Raw genomic sequence first — 22,156 nt, forward strand, 5'->3', positions numbered from 1 at the left:
CTCCTGGATTCCTCTTCCCTGGATCGTGGTGGGGATGCCTCTCTTCACGCAGGACAAGGGTCCGTGTGGAGACCTTCCCTGAGCCCCCGGACTAAGGCAGCCCCTCCTGCGTTCTCACCATCACTTGGCCTCCCCCCGGGCTTCCCTTCAAAGCCTTGGTCACCACCCCTGTTGACCGTTTCCCTGTCATTCTCCTTGCTTCTCTCTCCCCAATGCTGTGCACTGTACCTGACACACACAGTGGACATTGAGCAAATGTGTTGAGTGAACGAAAGGGGACTGTCTCAGCTGTAACGAAACACCACAGACTGCGGGGCTTAAACAACAAACATTTGTTTCTCACCATTCTGGAGAATGGAAGTCGCGGTCAAGGTGCCAGCAGATTCAGTTCCTGGTGACAGCCCCTCTCCCTGGCCTGCACGCAGCTGCTTTCTCACTATAAAATGTACGTGACCTTTCCCTCTTCCTCTTCTTATAACACCACTAACCCCACCACAAGGGGCCCACCTGCTGCCCTAATTTAAATCTGATTACCTTCCAAAGGCCCCACCTCCAAACGCCATCACCTGGGGGTGATTGTTTCAACCCCTGGGAGGACAAACATTCAGCCCATAATAGGGACCAGTGAGAACACCCAAGGCTACTTTACCAGAAAGAATAGGTGAGCCGAAGATGGAGGACACAGAGCCTCCTGGCCTCGCTGGCCTGTCTCAGCTCCAGGGGTAGCTGGGGGTGGCCCCATGCCCCTAATCAGCCCAGGCACTGAGAGAGCTCACTGAGCCCTGGTCCCATCAGATAAAGCCACACACCTGGGCAGGCCGCTGGGCGTGATGGAAGTCACGTCCCCTTGGAAAAACCATGCGGTTCCTTTCTGCTCAGGAAACATGCCTCACTCAGCCTTCCCAGCTCTGTTCCCTCACGAAAGCCTTCAGGGCCTTTCCATTGTCCTACACGTTCCCACGCCTGGAACTCCCTCCACCTCCTTTCCGCCCAGTGTGGTTTCCCCTCTACCTTGGGTCGTGTTTCTCTCTGAATGCTTAATGAGACCCACCTTCCTTCTCATTAAGACTCAGAGCCAGCTGGGTCAACAAGGTCATGAGCTCAACTTCTCCTTGCTGCTGGTGGTTATGAGAACAAAGGATGATGGAATGTTCTGGAGGGCGCGGGTGGGTTTATCAACTGCTTACACAGGAGAAGCTTGGCTTCTAATAAGAGTCCAAGTGTGAAAATGTATGATGTCATGGAAGTTTCCCAAGAATATTTAGAAGCCTAGGGTGTTAAATAAAATGTATTAAGGGGGAAAGGGAGAGCTGTAGCTTAGAATCTTAGCAGGTAGCATTTCCTTACATTTACATTTCTTCGCGTCAAGTTGTCCTAAGTCTCATGCCCTCTACTTGTCTAGCACACACTGCTCCCCAACAACAAAGAAGCACAAGGAGGCAACACCAGGGTCCGCAGGCACCCCGGTCCTCCTCCCAGCTTCACGAGCCTCTGATGCAACCACATTTACCTCCAAACCCCGTTCAGTGCTCTGGGCAGGGGCCCTGATTCAGGAGGGTCCATCTCTGGGTGGAGAGAGAAAATCTCGAAGCCATATCAGCTAGTTGTCCTCAGCATAAGTCCTTTACCTAATAAGGACCACCAAGGACCCGCTAGGTTTCCCAGACTTTACACACGTTACCACAAACCCTTGTAACAGCCTGCAGAGTAACTCTGGCCATCCCCATTTTCAGATGAGCAAACAGACTCTGCAAGGTAGGTCACCTGCACAGGATAACCCAAATGGCAGAGCTGGTGATCGCCCCAGGTAATCTGACCTGAGGCCCATCTCTTCCACAGCCTTGCAGAGCTGCGCTGTGGGCAGTGTCGAGGATGTCCAGCAGTGTGGAGGAGAGGGCTGGGAGCCAGCCACGAGCACCCTTCCTGACCACCGTATATCCCTCCCAGCTCCTAGCGCCCCCTGTGGGGCCTGGGTTAGTGGCTCTGTCCCCGACGCCATAGACAGCAGCAGAGCCTTTCCCTGCAGATTGAACCAAGCACCATGGACCCGTAGACTCACTTAAGCGGAGCCCAACAGTGCTCCTACCATAGCCCCCATGCTTCATCTCCTCTTCTTCTGAATCCTCAGCCCCAAAAGAACCAGGTCTGGGAGCGTGAGCGAGTGACCGTGTATGTGGAGGCTCTAGCTGGGAACTACCCAAGGGCAGACTCTGCTGGTCTGAGACAGGCAAATCGTGCTTCCCACATGCAAAATGTTGTGCCCTGGACAGGGTCCTGACTCCTGCTCCAGATGTTGCCAGAGCGGTCTCAGAGCCACTCAGCAGGGGCCTCCCCCAAGACTCCAGCCTGGGGGAAGGATGGTTCCTGTTTTCTTTTCTCCCCGGGCATGGGCCACGGAAGCTCATGGGGCCACGCTATAACTTCAGCCTGCCCTTCCAGAAGCCGGATTGGGTCAGGGCCCTTGTGGGGCTTCTGATAGGTGGGTCAGAGATCCTCCTCTCTCTTCCTTTCAGGCAGGCAGATAATAGGGGATGCCAGCCCCCTGCAGGAACCCCTATACCCAGGTCAGAAAGGAGAAGGAAACCTATATTTCTCTCCCACCTGTGGCCTGGAGGGAGGGAAAAAGCAGCCTCCCAGCCCCACCAGGGCTGCAAAATTAGCCAGGTCTGCATGAGCTCCAACCTTCCAGCCCAGAGGCCCTGAGCTGCCCCAAACTGGCCTGGGCCAGCTGGTTCCACTCTCACACCGCCCCAGGCCGCAGCTCTGACTGAGAGGCTGCAAGTGTCTCCTCTGCTCCTCGAAGGGCAGATTTACTTGTGGGGATGGTGAGGCAGCCGGCCTGGGCAAAGCACCACAAGAACTCTGGGCCTGACAGAACCCACAACTCCCCAAACACTTGTGGAGACCATGAACAGGTTGTCTCCAAACACTGGGCATGTGGGCATCAAGGCTCCTGGCAGTATCCCAAAATCTATACTGAAATCTAGTATCAAAACTAGAAACACACACACATACTCCATCCTGGCTGCAACTCTCACCTAAGTGCAGTCAGCTGTGAGAGGTGGCGGCTCATCTAGGTGTCCATTTGATGTCAGAACAGAGAGACTCAGCATGTGCTCTAGGTGGAAACAGAAAGGGATGGATTGTGAGCTCACCCTAGAATCTTCCCTGACTCTCAGCTCGCTGCGGCCAGGATTCACCCTCAGGCCTTCCTCTCCCCAGCCTGGACCAGCCTCCTGGGTGCAGCACAGAAATGGCCACCAGAGGGCGCAATCACCCCTCTGAACTTGCCTCAAATCTTCCCTATCTCCTTAGGAATGAACATTCCCCAGGGCCGCTGCCTCCAAGGAATCTGGCGCCAGTCAGAAATGAAGGGGGCCTGCAGGTTCTCTGCCCTTGAGGCAGCTTCAGTTCCATCTGGTGAGGGAGGCAGATCCTGAGACCAGTTCCAGAGGAATGCTGAGCTCGGTAGGCCTGGGCATCTGGGGAGGGGTTGACAGGGGCAGAAGACCCAGCCTGCTCTCTGGGAAAGACCAAGGCCGCACTCGGTGACCTTCCTCAGACTCCCCTGAAAAGATGCCAGTGAACACAATTGCCCTTAGCATCTTCCCTCCCCTGCGGACCCATGCCCCGTGGGCCCTCCCTTTTTCTCCATGACAATTACCCCCAAATCACCTCTTGCTCCCCTTCATTTTAGGAAGGCCTGGAGAATTCTCCCCTTTTCCTCCCACTCACACCTCCAGTGAGCTCAGGGTTAGGGGTTGGCCCTCCGGTAGCATTTATTAAGTGCCTGCTATATTCCAGGGAGCTGAGGGGAGGGGGAGGCAGAGCAGTGGTCTCGCAGAGCAAGGCAGGTTGGGGCATCCCAGGCAGAGGGGCAAGTAGAGGTGGGGCGATGAGGCACGCTGGGCTGTTGCTCTGTGCTATTCGGCTGTCGTGGGGCCCCGGCAGAAGTTCCGGTTGTAGAAATGGCGGTTGTCCCTGGTCAGGGCTGTGCCCAGCTGGGCCCAGAAGCTGCCCTGGCCACTGGGCTGGTGGGGCCACAGGAGGACGCTCTGGCGGCACAGGCGCTGGCGCAGCCGCACGTAGCGGGAGCGGTAGGCTTCGGGGCGCAGGATCACCAGCACCACGACGTCCTTGCGGTCCTCCAGCAGGCGCTGCTGGGCCAGCAGGAAGCTGGCACGCAAGAGGCCGCTGACCCGGTCCGTGTGGGCCAGCACAAACAAGGTCTTGCGGCTGCTGTAGACCGAGGCCCAAAGGTTCTCAAAGAGCGTCTTGCCGGGTAGCCAGTCACGCTCCTCCAGGCATAGGCGGAGTGCCCGGCGCCCACGGCGCTCCTCCAGCTGCACCCGCAGCTCGTTGTACACCCAGTCGGCCACTGCACTCTGTGCCTTGTCGAAGACCACGAAGGCATCGTAGAACAGGGCATCTGCGCCCCGCCGCTGCCCCCACCGGGGCAGCCAGGTGAGGCACAGGTGGAAGCAGTACCAGAGGTCCCAGCCGCAGAGGTGGTGCAGCATGGGCACAGCCAGGCCCAGGGCCACCACCATCAGGGAGAGGCCAAAACAGTCCCAGGAGAGGTCCTCGTCCAGGCAGAGGCGCAGGTCCTGTGCGAAGATGCTGCGGCCCTGGAGCTGGCGCGGACTGCCACACTTGACTCGGCTGGGCAGCCCGGGCACGGCAGCCTGCACCTCCAGCAGGAAGTCCACGAAGGCCGCCCCACAGGCGCAGTGCAACGGGTTGGTGCTCACGTCTAGGATTTTCAGGGTGCCCGCTAGGGAGCCAAACCAGGAGGGCTCCACCGTCTTGAGGGCGTTGGCACTGAGGTTGAGCTCTTCCAGCCGCTTGGCGAGCACAAAGAAGCCGGGGGTCACGAAGCCGATGCTGTTGCCGCTGAGGTCCAACTTCCGGAGCCGGGTACCAGACGGCAGGCTGCCATTGCTCAGGGCCTTCAGCTGGTTTCCCGCCAGGTCCAGTGTTTCCAGCTGGGGCAGGAGGGCCAGGCTGCTCCAGTTGAAGAAGCCCAGGTTATTGTCACGGAGACGCAGCAGCTTCAGGCTCTTGGGGAGGTTGTCCAGGGTACATGGCAGGAGGGTATGCAGGCGGTTCTGGGACAGGTCCAGCAGGACCAGGCTTCTCAGGCCTTGGAAGAAGCGGAGATAGAGGTCTCCCTCAGCCCACATCTGGCTCAGGGCATTGCCACTGAAATCCAGGGCCTGCAGCGAGGCGCTGCAGAGCTGCTGGGACACACGGCTACAGATGTCGTTGTGTGCCAGGCTGAGGTAGCGCAGGGAGCGCAGCTGGGCCACGAAGCTGAGATTGTGGCCCACGCCCTGCATGCTGAAAGGCTGGCTGTTGTAGCTGAGGTCCAGCGCCTCCAGTCGCGGCAGCTCCGTGAACGAGCTCCCGTGGTACAGGTCCAGCTTGTTGTGGGACAGGTCCAGCACCCGCAGGCTGGTCAGCGGCACGAACTGGGAGCCATTGACCGCCTGCGAGATGCTGTTGTGGCTCAGGCGCAGGCACTGGAGGCGCGAGAGGCGGGCAAACATCTCTGGCTGGATCGTCACCAGGTTGTTCCGTGACAGGTCCAAGGTGAAGCTGAAGTTCTTGCAGCTTAGCATGAAGTCCTCCAAGCTGAGGGTGTCCAGTGGGCCTGGAGCGAGGTCCCTGGACGGCAGCCAGATCTTCGGCCCACTGTCCGCCTCCCCCAAGGTGGCTGCCGGCCTTGCAGCTCCACTGATGCGGTTGTCCGACAGGTCCACGTAGAGCAGGCCCGGGAAGGCCCCGAAGATGCTGAGCTGGGCTTGGTTGATGAAGTTCATCTGCAGACGCAGAATCTGTAGCATGGGCAGGTGTGTCAGCGGCTGAAGCGTGGTCTCGCTGAGCGAGCGGAAGAAGATGCCGTGCATGTCTAGCTCCTTCAGGGAAAGCAGGCCCCTGAAGGAGGGCGCCAGGTGCAGGTGGGCGAAGGACACCTTCTTGTGGTAATTGAAGGACAGGTTGAGGCTGCGCAGCCGGGCCAGGCCCCGGAAGGCCGTGGTCTTGGTGATGCAGTCATAGAGGAAGTTCTCACTCAGGTCTAGCACTTGGAGCCTGCCCAGGCCACGGAACCATCTGTTGTCCAGTCTGTAGAGAGAACTGTCCTTCAACACCAGGCCTTCGAGGCGGCTCAGGTGGCTGAAGGTGTCGGGGTGCAGCTTGGGGAAGTGCTTCGGACACTCCATGCAGGGGTTGCGGGCATGGTCACAGCGGCGGCAGTTCCCACCCACGTCCAGCACGCGCAGGGCGGTCAGATTGGCCAGGTCCTCGGGCGCCAGGGTGACAATGTGGTTATAGGACAACAGCAGGGTCTCCAGGCTGGGGGGCAGGAGACGGGGCACCTCCGTGAGGTTGTTGTACTTGAGCGACAGGTGCGTGAGGTTGCCCAGGCCAAGGAGGGCGCCCGGGGCCACCTCCAGTGTCCGGTGGCAGGGGTTCTTGTAGTAGCAGTTGCCGTCCATGTACAGAAAGCGCAGGGCGTGTAGGCCGGCGAAGTGGGTGGGGTCTAGCACCAGGATGTTAGTGTGGCTCAGCGACAGGGACACGAGGGACCTGGGCAGGGCGGGCACGGTCGTGATGCCGTTGTAGCTCAGGTGCAGCTCCTCGAGGGTGGGCACGGCCAGGAAGGTGTTGGGCTCGATGGTCATGTGGCAGGGGAAGTGCATGGGGCTGAGGCCGGCCGGCGGGCAGTTCCACTTGAGGTTGAGGATCCGCAGGCTGGACAGGTGGGCGAAGTCGGAGTCATGCAGGTGGTGGATGCGGTTGGAGAGCAAAGAGAGGCTGGTGACATTGGCCCGGGGCGCCGCAGCCGAGAAGTGCGGCACGGACTTCAGGAACAACCAGTTGCAGTTCACCAGGCCGTGGGGCTGGAGTTCACAGGGCAGGAAAGCAGGCAGGGTGCCCTGGGCCAGGGCTGCAGCCAGTGCCACCGCCTGCACCAGGAGAGAAAGGGGGTGCCGGGCACGGCAGGGGCCCTGTGGGGTGGGCACCGTGTGAGGGCACGGCCCCAGCTCCACCTCTCCTGCCCCCCCCCAGGTCTCCCGCAGGGCTCCCAGCCCTCCAAGGAGGTTCCTGTTTCTCTGCCCAGTGCCCATCCCACCTCCAAGGCCCACAGGGAACTTGGACTCGGGTCTGAGGCCCAGCCTTTGACTCAGAACGGGGAGTCAGAACTGGTTCTGAGACCTGGAATCCAGACTCATGATCTAGAGCTTTCACTCAACCAAACCCCAACTGGACAGGAGAGCCAGGTAGGTGGTCAACAGGCCCCCCAGGATCTCCCCGACTCTCCCCTTCCGTTCCTCAGAGGTCATTTCTCTTTCCTCCTGAGCAAGGGGGCATCTTCCCTTCCCTCCAGCCCCCTGAAAATCTCCCTCTGCTTTCTACCAGGCTTCTCCCAGCCCTCCCTCTCTGTTTGGCCAAGAGGTGGGAATGAGGGTCTCCTGCTGGGGCTCAGGCTGTCTACCACCCAGGGTCCTGGCCAGAGTGGGCACTGCCCAGCTCTTTCCCCGTCTGCCCACCTCACCCAGCCCAAGCACTCAACCTGCTGTGGGTCAGAACGGATTGGAGGGGAGGTTGGGCAGCAAAGGGCAGACAGGGCCCAGCCTGGGTGCTCCCCTTGCTCGCAGCCCAGCACCACCACTGAGCGCAGCCCTAGGCCCCAGCCTCCTCACCCAAGCAATGGGTTTGTGTCTCATGGCTCAGAGAAGGTCTTCTGCTCTGATATCTTCAGGGTTCAGTGAGTTTCCCCAGGGCGGTTCAGTGAGTTTCCCCAGGGCCACCTGGGTGACTGTCCCTTTCACCATTGCAGCCACCAATCCCACCTTTCTCCCTACCACTTCCCACTGTCCCCTTCCCTGGGGACTGAGGGCTGCTGTCCTACCATGACAGGGAATGGGGGCTTCTCCAGAGGGTCTGGCTGGCAGACTAGGCAGCAGCTGCAGGGAAGGATGCTTCGCATTCACAGCCCCTTCCCGTGGTGACGGCTTGGGGAACAGAGGAAGTGAGAATTTCGCAATAACCTAGCCCCCTTCCCTCCCCCACCCCATGCCCAGGGCAGGGGTGTCGGGGTGGGGGGCGGGGATACAATGAGTCAGGCCATTTGCATAGTCAGGTGGCAGCCGGCCCCTTCACCTCTTCCTCTTTCCACTCTCCCCCCAACCCCTCTTCTCCACAGCCTGTCCTAAGAACCCTCCACATCCCACATGGGCCTCACACCGGTCCTCTGGGAAGTCTGGGGAGAAACAACCACCCAGAGCCCAGTCTAAGGTCAGTGAGAGAGTGGAATTAGGGGCAGTGCCAGACCTGGGTGGGCTACTGACACCCATGCCAGGGCCTGCTCAGCCCCTGCCCCCAGGCAGCACTCTCAGGCCAGCAGCTCCCGCACTGCCCTTTCCTGCCCTGCGGCCCCATCCCCAGGGCTGTGTGCCATGCCGGGCCTGGCATACAGGGTCGGGGGGCAGCACTGGCCTTGCCCAGGCTCACCTGCCCCACTGCAGCTGCCACTTCCTCTAGGAGCAGGGACTCCTATGCATTCCCAACACACCATCAGAGAACAAACCCCATGGCTGGACCAGCTGAGACCTCCTGGCTCATCCTCCACTGAGGCTCTTCTCACACGATCCTTCTGACCCAGGTAATCGTAACAGATCACTCAGGCCCAAAGCCTCAAGGTGACCCGGGACCCTCAGCAAGTCCTGCTGGCTCCAGGTTCGGAATCTGCCCGTTGCCCCCCGCCTTCACATCCACCAGCCTGGTCTGAGCCGCCATCACCTCTTGCCTAGACCAGTGCAGTCATCGCCTCCTCAGGGCTGTCCTGATTCTGCTCTCAAGCCCCAAAGCTTATTCTCATTAGACCCTTAGGTCACATTAGGTCCCTCCTCTGCTCAGACGCCTCCACGGCCCTTTCTGGGGTCAAAGCCAGTCTACATCATAGCCAGCAAGGTCCTATGGTATCTGCCCTCTCACTGCCTCCCTGACCAGTCTCCAGCCATTGGCCTTCTAGCTGTGGCTTGAACACACCCATGTACTCTCCTGCCCCAGGGCCTTTGAATGTGCTGTTTGTTTATTTAGCTGTGCTGGGTCTTAGTTGTGGCATACAGGATCTTCATTGTGGCGTGCGGGATCTTTTAGTTGCGGCATGAGGGATCTAGTTCCCTGACCAGGGATCAATCCTGGGCCCCCTGCATTGGGAGCATGGAGTCTTAACCTCTGGTCCACCAGGGAGTCCCCATTCCCTCTGTCTTGAAGCTTTTTCCAGATACTCACATAGCCCCCTCCCTCACCACCTTTACATCTCTGCTCACACATCACCCTCTCAATGAGGCTTTCTCTGACATTCTTATAAACCTCCTACCCCAGATTGGGTTTTCCTGAGCTCTTTTACGTAATTTGTCCTTAACAGTTTTTACCTGCTAACATACCATGATACTGATTTTTCATGGTTTCTTGTATATTCTCTTATTCCTCTGCTGGAACGTCAGCTACTTGAGGGCAAGGACCTCTTTGTCTGTGTCCCCAGAGCCCAGCACAGTACCCGGCACATAGCAGGTGCTCAATATTTGCTGAATCCATGGGTCTCCAGCACTCAGCCCTGGGCAGGCACAGAGAGTGTTTCTGAGTCATGGTTGAATGAATGAACAAATAGGGCTTCTGCTGGGAGGGGGAAGCTTCTCTGTGCCCACCTCTGGATGGGTGTCATGGCAGGCAGGCGCCAAGCTGCCAGGCGTCCAGCTGGTGCACAGGGCCAGGTGGTTTAGCAGTCTGAGGGCGATGGCATTGTCCTCCTGCTCACCTGAGAACCAGTGTTCGGGGTGGGAAAGGACAGGTCTCCTTCTCTGGATTCTGGCTAGGGTTCCAGCTCTCCTCCCTACAATTCTAAGTGCTTCAGGACTTCCCTGGTGGCACAGTGGTTAAGAATCCGCCTGCCAATGCAGGAGACATGGGTTTGAGCCCTGGTCTGGGAAGATCCCACATGCCTTGGAGCAACTAAGCCCGTGCACCACAACTACTAAGCCTGTGCTCTAGAGCCCACGAGCCACAACTACTGAGCCTGTGTGCTGCAACTACTGAAGCCCGTTAGCCTAGAGCCCAGAGCCCGCGCTCCGCAACAAGAGAAGCCACTGCAGTGAGAAGCCCATGCACTGCAACGAAGAGTAGCCCCTGCCCGCCGCAACAGGAGAAAGCCTGCGCGCAGCAACGAAAATCCAATGCAGCCAAAAATTAATTAATTAATTTTAAAAATAAATAAATAAGGGCTTTAGTAGGGGCTGAGAGAGGCCCCAGGGATGGGATACTGCCCTGAGTCCCAGCCCAAGATGCACTCTCAAGAAGAAGGACGGTGCCCATCGAGCAGCTGAATCCATCATCAGCCCCACATGTCCCCACCCCTGCACAACTCCCACCCAGGATGGGCGGGGTCTTCCACCCACTTCTCAGAGGCAGAGAATGAAGTTCTGGTTCCTGCTGAATCCCAAGCCTGAGGGAGATTCTCCCAGACTCCCTGGGACCAGAAACCCAGGCCCTTCAGGGCAGAATGCAGGTACCCAAGAGAGGGCCCATGAGATGACAGTGAAGTCTGCACATGCACACACCGGCTGGAGACACCAAGACCCAGAGGTCCACGGAAACAGCCACCATGCCTCAGGGCCACGGCAGCCAGGAAACCTAGTGGACAGAGCTTACTCAGTGTGGCAGGCCCCCAAGGAGGTCCATGTCCTAATTGCCAGAACCTGTGAATATGTTCCCTTATGTGATAGAGACTTCGCAGGTGGGATTAAGTTAAGGATCTTGAGATGGGCAGAGTATTCCGGATTATCTGAATACAATCACAATGTCCTTATAAGACAGAGGCAGAGGGGATTTGACTACTGATGGCCATATGATCACAGAAGCAGAGGGAAGCAGAATCAGAGATAAGATGCTATGCCCCTGGCTTTTAAGATGGAGGGGCCACAAGCCAAGGAATGCAACCGGCCTCTAGAAGGTGGAAAAGGTGAGGAAATGGATTCCCCCGAGGCCTCCAGAAGGAAACAGCCCTGCTAAAACTGTGACGTTAGCCCTGTAAGACTCATTTCAGACTTAAGAACCGTGAGAGAATAAATGTGTAGTTTTTTTGTTTGTTTGTTTGTTTGTTTTTGCGGTATGCAAGCCTCTCACTGTTGTGGCCTCTCCCGCCGCGGAGCACAGGCTCCGGACGCGCAGGCCCAGCGGCCATGGCTCACAGGGCTAGCCAGTCCGCGGCATGTGGGATCTTCCCGGACCGGGGCACGAACACGTGTCCCCTGCCTCGGCAGGCGGACTCTCAACCACCGCGCCACCAGGGAAGCCCTAAATGTGTAGTTTTAAGCCACTAAGTTTGTGGTACTTTGTTACAGCAGCCACAGAAAACGAATCTACCCAGATCCCCTATATCACAGCAGAGGTGTGCCTGCCTCTTGGATGGAGCTCCCATCGACAAGCCGGCCTCTCCACGCTGTGCCCTCGTATACAGGAACACAGATTCCCACACATCTGCAGCCGGGAGGGCTGGGGCTCCACCTAGCAGGCCAACAGGCCCCTTCTGCATTGGGAGGGGACAGTTCTATGCTCAGGGCTTCCCCATTCCCGGTGCCAGAGGTGGTCCCTCAGGGCCAGACTCAGCTGTTGATTTAAAAATATTTTATTCTTTAAAAAATACAGCATTCAACCATCTCGTCCTGCAATGACCCCCTGCCCCAGCCCCGAATGACTGCACCCCTTGTGGCCAAAGGCTTCTGGGCCATGCTGGGACCCTAGTCTCAGTTCCCCTGGGGGCCAGGTTCATGCCAGGCCCCCCACCCAGCCCCTTGAACCAGCTGGGCAGGGTCCCCAGATGCCCTGGGCACATGGAAGAGAGGCAGGAACAGCAGAGGGGGAGGGTCGCAAAATGCCAGCCCAGTGGTCCTCGGAAGCTGCAAGAATGTTCACTCACCAGCCCTCCTGCCCACAGGAGGTCACCCCAGAGCCCAGGCTGGGAAGGAGGGAGGTGGCCGCGGGGATGGGGTCGGGGTCGGGTAGGGGCAGCCCCACAGTTCCACATGCCAGCAGGGCTCGGGTCCCGCCACCTAGCTGTCGTCCCCATTCTCGCCGGGGCCACGGATGAGGCGCTTGTGGCCCCGCTTGCCCCCGGGGCCCTTGGGCTTGGCGAAGGCCTGCTTGAAGGCGTGCTGCTTGGGGTGCACCTCGTCATAGAGGAAGCTGGCCGTCAGCTCCGCCCCGTCGCCAATCTCAATCTGTGCAGGGCAAGGCAGTGGTCGGTCACTCCAAGGGTGGAGGGCCCTAACACACACCACCCTTGGTCACCCCCACTCCTGGGGCACCCCCCTGACCTCTCTCACTCTAGCCCTGGGGTGTCCTCTCAGATCCCCACCTGAAACGCACCTCCAGGAGCACAGAGCCTAGGGCCTGCTGCCCTGTAGGCCTTGTCACCCCCTACCTACCTTCCAGACCCAGGAAAAGGAGAGACATGGGTGTCACAGCTGGGGCTTGTCCAAGACATCAGTTACCTGGGCGGCCTGGGCTATGCACACTGCCCCCTGGGCCTCAGTCTCCCCATCCAACCAACAGGGCAACAATGCCCCTGCTCTGCCATTCTCACGGGACCCTGATGCCCCACGTGGAGGGTGGGGTGACAGGGCCCTGGGAGGCGAGGCCCTAGGGAATGGGCACCCACCTTCTTGGCGATCTCCAGCTGGAAGTCCTGCTCCACGGAATCGAGGAGGCGGCTCTTGCAGCTGGAGTAGAGCATGCGCTCCTTGATGCTGCACTTGTAGCCAGGCATCGAGTAGATGAACACTGCAGAGAACAGGGAGGTGAGCCGCGGTGGGCCTGGGACTCCTGCCGCCCCATGGCCCCTGCAGGCGGCCCACCCAGCTGTGGGCCAGCGCGGGAGCCCTGCTGTGGCCACTCACCCACAGACTCCAGGGGGTCACCCTCATGGGTGTGCTTGTAGAGGAAGAAGTGGTAGCGGGCAGCATCTCGGGGCACCCGTGATGGCAGCTGCGCCACGTCCGTTGGCTCTGTGTGCACCAGTTCGATGGTCTCCCGCTCCAGGTCCAGCTTCTGCCGAGGGGCAGGGGGAGACGTGAGGGCACCGCGCGGGGGAGGGCCCAGGCCCACCCTCGACAACAAGAATTCCCTGAGGTGGGAACCTGCTGTCATCTCCCTCTCCCGGGGCTCCCCTCCCCCATCCTGCCATGCGGGTCCCTCTGAAGAGGCCACTCCTGGGCGCTGCCCCAACTCTGCCCCTTTGAATACTCTGCTAGAGGAGCAAGTCCCAGCAAGGACAATGGACAGGACAGTGGAGAGGGCCTTCACCTCAAGGAGGCATCACCCTTGGGCCAGCCTATCCTCAGAGCTGAGGACCCATTCTGCTTGAAAGGGGGCAGGCTGGACCACTGGGGCAGAGGGACCCTGGTTGGGGAAAGGGGGTGGTCAGGGGGCTGCAGAGGGAGTCTGGGACAGGAAGGGGCTCAGGGCTGAGGGGTGAACCCAGGGGTGATGTGTGTATGCAGCGTGGAGGGCAGATTGAGGGACAGTGTCTCACAGGAGTCCCTGTGGGTGAGCCGGGCAGGGCAGGGCAGGGGAACAGAGTGCAGCCACCACACGTTGCTACTGTAGGGAACAGGTAGGGATGGAGGGCAGCGTGTTCCCACCAGTACGTGGGTGAGCTGAAGTGAGCATGTGCGTGTGCGCAGGAGCAGGGTGGAGGTGCAGCACACCCTGAGTGTGTGCCTGGGACAGGGGACGGGCACCCACCAGCTGGATGTAGTTGACTGTCTTCTGTCTGAGCTGCTGAAGTGCCCGCTGGGCCTGAGGCTGCAGAGGGAAGGCCAGGCCCTGCAGGGTCTGGTGTTTGCTCTCCACACTGATCTCTGTCTTCACCTGGGGACAGATGAACATTAAGCGAGGCCCTCACATGCCCAAACCAGGGTGTAGTCCACCTGGGGAGCACAGGCTTGGCCAGCAGGGCATGACGTGACCTCGAAGGCCTCGGGCCAGGACTTCTGCCCACCCTGTCCAGCGCACCCACCTCGTTAATACGGATCTGCTGAAGTTCTCTCTCGGCTGAGGTCAGCGGGGCGGGCGCCGCACAGGATGACAGGTGCTTCTGGTACCCAGCAAAGGAGAGGTCATCCTGGCCGGTGGATGTAGAGGCATAAATGAGCACCTTGGGGTGGGCTGGCAGAAGCCCACTAAGTACCCCAGCTTGCAGACCTTGGACCCTCACAGCCCTCCCTACTCACCCCCAAGCCTGGCACCCACTTACTCTGGACCCTGTATAACACCTCACCCTCTGTGGGTTCATGACCGCAACCTAGTGATCCTGGCCTTGAAGGGGGCGAGGGGCGCCCAGGGGAGGGGCCTACCTTCACAGTCCCGAAGAGCTCATCCTTGATGTGGCCGCCCCCAAACTCCTTCTTCACTGTGGCCCGTGTGGCTGCATACAGCATCTTCAGCCGCACCTGAAGGGTGGGGGCCAAGCCATGAGACCCCTCCAGGCAGGGCTGCCCGTCCAGGAGCAGACAGGAGCCTCTGGGTGAGGACCTGGTCACTTCATTGTGCCCACACACCCAGCAGAGGGCGCAGCAGAGCACCCAGCAGAGGGGGCGAGGCTGCAGTAGGGTGGCTCAGACAGCAGGGGGAGCCGCTGTCCAGCCCAACCTCTTGCCTCCTAGAGCCAGGCTGATCTGGCTGGGAGGCTCTCAGAGACCCCAGGCTCCAAGCGCAGGACCTCATCCCTTGCTCTCGTACCCTCTAGAGCAGGATCTGATGTCTCCCCCGTTCAGACTCCCTGGGGCAGGGCTGTGTTATCTCAATCAGACCCAGCTTCCCCCTTCCTCCAATCTGGGGGCTGGGCAGGGGTCCCTAGGACTCACAGGGGAATTATCAGGTGACCAGGCGAGGAAGAGCCACTCGAAGCCCTGGGCGTTCTGCGTGTCCAAGCGGTAGAGCAGGTAGCAAGGCTGCTGGGCATCCAGCAGCGGCAGCACGGCCCCATCATAGTCCTGGTCCCAGCAGCCCACCAGCTCCCTCGAGGCACCCAGCACGAGCTGCTCTGGGGGCAGAGGCCAGGTGAGCCAAGGAGTAGCCATGTCCCACACCCACCTGTGACTGTGGGCCTCGGCCTCTGGCGGTGACTCAGACCCACTGACCACCCACCCCACCTTCCCCTGGAGCCACCACGTCCCTGAAGGCTGTCTGTGTGACTCAGTCATGAGTGAATGAGGACACACAGCCGCCAGCCCGAGGTCGCACCTTCTACACACACACACACACACACACACACACAGAAATGGTCTCAAGAACATGCCCACAGCTGACCCAGCACAGGCAACTGCACCAAGACACACAGCCACATGCCCACAGCCATCGACAACGCGACCCCTCACAGACATCCACACACTCAGACCCACCGCACAGCTCCTCAGCACACAGCCCCACTGGGCTACCTACTGCCCCCTCCTCCCTCAGCCTGGGGCTCCAGCAGACCCCCCAGCACACCCTTCTCAGAAAGAATGTGCTATGGGAAGTGGGATCACAGCCTCAGGCCACAGGGATCTGCAGGCACAAAGGCACATGGGCAAGAGGGAGACAGGGGCTCTTACCAGACGCTGTATAAACGGCTACCCTGCTGCCCCCGACCAGCTGCAGCTTCCCCCAAAGTAACAAATCAAAAGCAGCCAACCTCTAAATGCCTGGGGCCGAGTGGCTGAATGGGGTATCGAGGCTGGACATACATTTGACCTATCAGCCCACAAGGCCTCAGTGTGGCACCGAACACCAGCCCGGATGTGCACAGGCCCAGGCTAGAGGAAGAACTGGGGCAAGGGGACAATCACCACCTGGCCAGGGGGTACCGGCACCTGACTACCAGGCCCTCCTGATGGGGGCATGGGGCCTGGCTGTCCAGGAGTCCCAACAAGCCAGGCCGCCTCCCTCTGGCCTTGGCCTCCTCACCTATCCTCCCAGAGCTCAGATGGGATCAAGGCTGAAACCCAGCAGTCACAGGCCGACTGGACCCCAACAGCACTGCCCAAGTTGTTTAATGTGTTGCCAACATTTTTCAAACTGGGAAGTTTCACATAAGAAGTGGAATTCATGGCTTCTCTAGAAAAATCAGGAAATCAAGCCACACTCAGTGGGAGCTGGGCAATGGCTGCCTGTCAGGAGGCCTGGACCCTCCTGGGCACTCCCAGGTGCCCCAACAGCTGTAATGCTGAATGCAGGTAAGGGCTCACCTAGAGACTCCTCCTGGTAAACGTCTACAGGGACGACCTGTCTGGGAGGCGACAGGGAAGGCTGAGGACTGGGGTCCCTGAGTCTACTTCTTCGGAGGGGTCCAGGGAGCTGACCTACCCCAATGACCCCAACCCAGCCTCTGAGGGCATCTGAATCTGGGGACCCTGGACAAAGCCCAGCACAACTCTGGCCCTAAAGCCTGGGGTGAATTCTGGGTCTGGGAAGACCCTGCTTTGACCCAATTCAATGTGTGAAAAGTCAGCTGGGCACCAAGCCCATTCGGGGAGCCCCCAGCAGGGCCCACTACTGCATGGCTACCAAGAAGGGCTGGAAGGATTCGTGGTGGCCCGGCTCAGCCCCAGTCCTGGAGTCTGTACCCTTTACTTCCAGGGCCAGCCCCTCAGCTGTCCTCTACTCCAGGACTCCTCTACCCCAAGTCCCCCCAAGCCTCAGTCTAATCCTCTACCTCCTCAAAGCCCCTCCCCACTTCAGGCCTCAGCTCAAGCTCACCTGCCCCCCCAACCCCTATATCCCCAGCACCTCCCTTTGCGGAAGCCCCAGGTACCCCGGGTCCAGGTCAAGGCCTAGCCAAGCCCGGAATCCCCTAGTCCTGCTCTCAAAGAGGCTGACACGAGTCCCTTCTCCCCATTGTGAGGGCACTTCCCAAGGTTAGGGCCCTGGCTTCTCCTTAGGAATCTCCCCGAGCCAGTGGCCAAGCGAGGCCAGGCCTGCCGACCACACAGGGAGGTGAGTGGCACTAGCCACACGGGGCAGCGCCTGGCCTTACTCATCCTCTGCCACCCTACCTAACCCAGCCCAGCCCCCTGACTAGGCCAACGGCCAACTACAGAGCCTCTGCGGAGGCTGCGCGGGACCCCCCGGGGAGGGCTCTCCTTGCTATCCCCCCAGCTTCAGCCTCCTGCTCAGTGTAACAGGCAGAATGACCATGCCCACCTCCAGCCCTCTCCTACAAGACACCTCCCATTTCCAGATGGGAAACTGAGGTCCTGAGGGGGCTGGAGGCCAATGTCCCCCACCTCCCAGAGAAGCAGCGGGGTCCAGCCACCAGCCTGTACCCTCGCCTGTAGGAAGCACTCACCGTCCTCAATGACGACTTTGATGAGCCGCACAGAACCAGCCCGCGCCTTGGCAAAGAACTCCTTCAGCTCCTCGGTAGCTACCAGAACAAGAAACATGGTGGAGGATGAGCAGACAGAGGGAGCACGGTGGGCAGGAACACACTCAGGGCCCGCTCTGTCCTGGGGGTCTGGTGGCGGAGCTGGGAGCCGGGTTAAATACGGCCCCCCATGTGACTGGGAACCTGAGACAGCCGCTGAACACAAGCTCCCAAATTTAGCCAGCAGAGGTGGCAGGCGGGCAGCCTGCTGGCTAGGATGGCTCTGTTGACAGGGCACATGGGGATGGGACAGCCCACCCGAGAATGGGGTGGGCTCTGGGACAGGCCAAACCAGCCAGAGTGAACGGCCCCCTCCTGTCCCCTGCCCCCCAAGAAGGCCCAGCACAGAGCTGGCCTGGGACACTCCCAGCACCGTCATGTCCACAGACAGAAATACAAGAACAACTGCTCCCAATGCACACTGCCCACTATGTCTACTCACACATGTATATGCATACACACACGCATGCATTGCGTGTTGCACGTGCCAATGGGTACATACTCAGGAATGTGTGAACGAAACACATAAACACTATGTGACAGAGAGAGGAACAGAAATGCAAACGCCCTCATACATGAACACACCACTCAGCTGGTCAAACATAAATGGACACACACATTTAAATGTGCAAACACACAGACACACACACACAGATACAGTCCCCAGGGTGCTAATAAATTCACACACAGGCAAATGCAGAGCATGGCTAACATGTTTGTACAGGCAAGTGGCTGTACAAAGTGTACACAGAAATACAGAGGTACACACTGACACACATGCATGCACACCCAGCCCCAGCCCACCAGCCACGCTGCCTAACCCTGAGAGGCCCTGGGGAGCCAGGCCAGCTCTGGCACAGCCCTGCCAGGAGGCGATAAGCCTCCACCCCCAGGCAGCTGGAAAGAGGAGTGACTCTCAGGGTCTCCCCAAAACAGACCCTGTCTTGGTCCCTGAGCCACAGACCTTAAAGGTGACAGCCAGTGACCAAGGACCCAAGTGCAGAAGTGAGGATCATGGTCAGAGCTAGGGAAGATCTAGCTCTGGAAGTCACAGATATACTGGTGGTTCAGAGAGGGAAACCAAGGTCCAAGTTGGGAAGGACCTACTTGGGTCTCTGGGTGCACAGGGCCAGGCCAGCATGACCTTGGGGCTGCCCAGGGGTCAGGAGAATTCTGCAGGAACACAGCTGGACGGCTGAGGTCAGAGAATATTTATAGGGCCCAGACCCGGCAGCTCAAGGGCGGGGTGGGGGGAGCCTTTAGGAAAACAAACTCTGGTCATGTCCTCAGGTGCCCATCATGCAGGGTGACCCTGAACCTGAGACCTCACGCTGTGTACCACCCTCCAAGGCCACTGGGTGGGCAGGGTCCCAGCTAAGTCCGGCAGGCCCTTGGGGCTGAGAGCAGCATGGCATGGAGACACAGCCCCAATGCGCCAGGACAGAGCTGCCCCTCAGCAGACCTCAAGCAGGTCCCTGATGAAGAGCTTTACCTCAGGGGCTCCACCTTTCCCATAGCTATCTGTGACCTCTGACCTCATTGAACCTCAAACTCATCTATAACATGGAGCTAATACCCCTCACATGGTTAGAGCCTCTCCTAATAACAATTACTAATATTTTTTTAAGATTTTTTTCTGATGTGGACCATTTTTTTAAAGTATTTATTGAATTTGTTACAATATTGTTTCTGTTTTATGTTTTGGTTTTTGGCCCTGAGGCATGTGGGATCTTAGCTCCCCGACCAGGGATTGAACCTCCACCTTCTGCAGCAGCAGGTGAAGCCTTAACCACTGGACTGTCAGGGAAGTCCCAGGAATTATTAATTTTTATTACTGTGATGACGGCGGGACAGGCCGCACTGAGCTGTCACTTCCACCTGCTCAGACCTCTCCCAGGGAGAGGCTGACATGCCCCTTCTAGTGTTACCAGGACAAAGTGACACCCCGGTAGTGGAAGAGACATCCCCCTCCATGCCTCCTCAGCCACCATCAATAATCCAGAGGCCAGGCCTGGGACACCTGAGCCTCTATCATCAAAGATTCATGTCCCCCACCCCCACCCCCCGCTGCCTTACCTCCCGCCCCCCTCCCAGTAAGCCTCAGGTTACAGGTCTCTCCCCTGCCCAGCTCTGAGGCAGCAGATCCACACCTATGGCCATGTCAAGGTTGGCACCTGGGCATCCAGGGTGATCTCTCCTGCGGCCTCCTCAGGACAGAAATGGGAAGGAGTGGGTTGCTCCCAGGCAGAAGGAGGGCTGGGAGGGGGGCTTGGCCCTCAGATTCCCCTAGGCAGGCCCATTGCAGCATATGGGAAATGAGGGAGTGAGGAAAGGCCCAGGCCACAGGACCGGTCAGCCTACAGTGGGGAGGAGGAGCCCTAACTTCTGATCCCCTCTCAGTCGGAGGCAGCAGCAATGATCAGACAAAGGGGAAGGAAGGGGCAGGTCCGGTGAGGGGCTGTTCCCTTCTGTGGGGCTGAGTCATGAAGCTGCCCCTCCAGCTCTTCTTGGAGAATGGCTGGCCCAGACCCAGGCCCCTGCCTTTTCTGGTCCTGTGGGGTGTGGCCAGGGAAACCCTCTCAGGGCCAGCCACCAAGCGGCCACAACCACAAGCAGAGATCCAGGCGGTCAGGCTGGTTGATGGTGATGGCCCAGGGCAGGGGATCCTGATGTGGTGGGAGGAGTGGCTGACAGCCAAACCACTGGGCTATCTGGGCCTTCCCCACAGGCCAGGCAGCCCTCCCAGGCCAGTGACACAGGAGGACACTGAGGCCCAGGCAGGGTCAGGACACCTGGCTCCTGGCCACTGCTTCTTCCCCATCCTGTATAAGGAGGAAACCGGCCCCTTGGGGGAGGAGGGTGATGCTCTGGGCTGGAGAAGCTTGGGGTGGGGGGAGCTGGCCTAGAATCTCTAGGGTCAGGACCCTCTTCCCTGCCTCCAGCTTGGAGCAGGAGCCTTCCAGCACTGGCTGGGGCAGACTCAGGGGATCAGAGTGGAAAATGGCAGGGAGATCAGAGGTCAAGGTCAGATTGGCGACTCTCCACATCCCACTTAGAAAAAAACCTGTCCCAGGTTTTTCCCAGCCTAGTCTGTGAGGGTCCCAGGAGGAGCCCAAGGTCAGGGCCCCCTCCTCACACAGACACAAACCAATACGAGCCATACATGCATCCATGGTAACAAATGAACACTGAAATGCACCCAACTTGTGCACACGCACACAGACACCCACAGACATGTGCACACAGTCATGAAACACTGATGTCTAAAGATGATTCCATGCGACAGTGTCCAATCAGCCATTAGTGCATGTGCACTGGATGTACACAAGCAGTCAGATCCAGATGTGCACACACAGGACTGTACACACAAGACAAAATGCACATGCGTGCACACTCCCTCAGATGTGCACATCCGGGTACACCCACCCCCAGAAAGGAACAAAAATACATAGATGGGCACACACAGGCACATCCACCCCCAGGGAACACCGATACTTCCACCCCAGCTGTGTGCGTACATGTACGCCCACCCTCAACTATGCACAGTAAGTGCGCATCCCACCAAGATGTGCCCACCCCAGGCGACCCGCGGCTGCAAAAGAGAACAGGAAGCTTCCCCAGGCTGGTGCCGGGGAGGAAACAGGGGCCGAGAGCCAGCAAGGGGGCGCAGCCGCGAGCACTGACCCTCGGCCCCCTGCCCGTCCGCCATCCTCCCTCACCGTGGATGCCGGTCTGGTGCGCCATGACTCTGTGCCCCGCTCCGCCCGCGCCGTCGGAGCCCTCGGCTTGGCCCCGGCCCGGCTCGGCTCGCTTGGACTCGTAGGAGGAAAAGAAGTAGGAGGATGTGGTGGCGGCCGCCCAGCCTCGCGCAGCTTCCCGGGCGGTGCCGCAGACCCGCCCCCAGAGCGCCCCGCCCCTGACGGGCGAGACCCGGAGGGGGCGGGGACTCGGGGCCGCGCGTGCGCGTAGTGGGCGCCTGGTTTCGGGTGGGCCCACGACAGAGTTGATCGCCTTGTTCGCGCGCTTGCGCGTGCCCTGTTTGTAGCCGAGAACAGGGCCTGCGTGTGGCCGAGCGTGTGTGGGCGCACGCGTGTTTGAGCCTGTGCACCATGATCCGAGTGGTCTATGGCTGGGGTGTGTCCGTGAGTTCCGACCAGGTGGGTTTGTAGGTGGGTGGGATCCACGGATACCCCAACCTGTGGCCTTAAAGCGGGCGGGGGGCGGGTGTGGTCTGTGTGTGGATGGGCGTGCGTGTGTTTGAGTGGCATCCCTTTCCTCGGAGACGTTTCTTGAGCGTCTCCTGGGGGGCCTGGGCTCCTCGAGGCGTCCCGGCCCGCAGGCCCTGCCCTAGCAGTGGGAGCCCAGACCGACATTCTACTAGGCAGTCAGCAAATGAGCTGTGTCTGTGGCAGCGAGCGCCCTGTGCAGAGTAAGAGACCACTAGGAAGAGGTGATATTTGAGCGGAGACCTGGAGGAAAGCCTGGTAGAGCGAGGGAAAAGTTTTCTGAGAAGAGGGAATTGCGTGTGCAAAAGCGCAGAGGTTGAAGGAGGGTCAGAGCTTGGTGAGTCTGAGAAACTTCCAACTCCTAATCAACTTCTGGCTCCATACATAGCAGACTTGCCTTCTCTGGCATCAGCCCCTGCCTGCTGTTACCAACATAATGTATCTTCTAGGCCACCGT

The 22,156-nt window shown here is 59.3% G+C and overlaps 2 protein-coding genes across 2 annotated transcripts; both read right to left on the reverse strand.

Annotated features, from left to right (window-relative positions):
• Positions 1–3,754: 3,754 nt before the first annotated feature.
• TLR9 (toll like receptor 9) lies at positions 3,755–11,562 on the reverse strand. The gene is made up of 2 exons (XM_089919428.1): positions 7,919–11,562; positions 3,755–7,013 (listed from the first exon to the last, which is right to left on the reverse strand). The coding sequence occupies exons 1-2, from the start codon at positions 7,994–7,996 to the stop codon at positions 3,924–3,926; spliced, it is 3,168 nt and encodes a 1,055-aa protein (XP_089775554.1). The 5' UTR covers positions 7,997–11,562; the 3' UTR covers positions 3,755–3,923.
• Positions 11,563–11,764: 202 nt separating this feature from the next.
• TWF2 (twinfilin actin binding protein 2) lies at positions 11,765–21,323 on the reverse strand. Its single transcript, XM_089919436.1, has 9 exons — positions 21,193–21,323; positions 17,396–17,473; positions 14,934–15,112; positions 14,424–14,519; positions 14,087–14,191; positions 13,813–13,938; positions 12,966–13,116; positions 12,728–12,849; positions 11,765–12,287 (listed from the first exon to the last, which is right to left on the reverse strand). Exons 1-9 carry the CDS (start codon positions 21,215–21,217, stop codon positions 12,120–12,122), a joined length of 1,050 nt encoding a protein of 349 aa, XP_089775562.1. The 5' UTR covers positions 21,218–21,323; the 3' UTR covers positions 11,765–12,119.
• Positions 21,324–22,156: the final 833 nt, after the last annotated feature.

The sequence above is a fragment of the Delphinapterus leucas genome, chromosome 10 (genome assembly GCF_059928025.1).
Source record: "Delphinapterus leucas isolate spDelLeu-1000000601 "Yukka" chromosome 10, BTC_Dleu_Yukka2, whole genome shotgun sequence".
NCBI classification, from domain to species: Eukaryota; Metazoa; Chordata; class Mammalia; order Artiodactyla; family Monodontidae; genus Delphinapterus; species Delphinapterus leucas.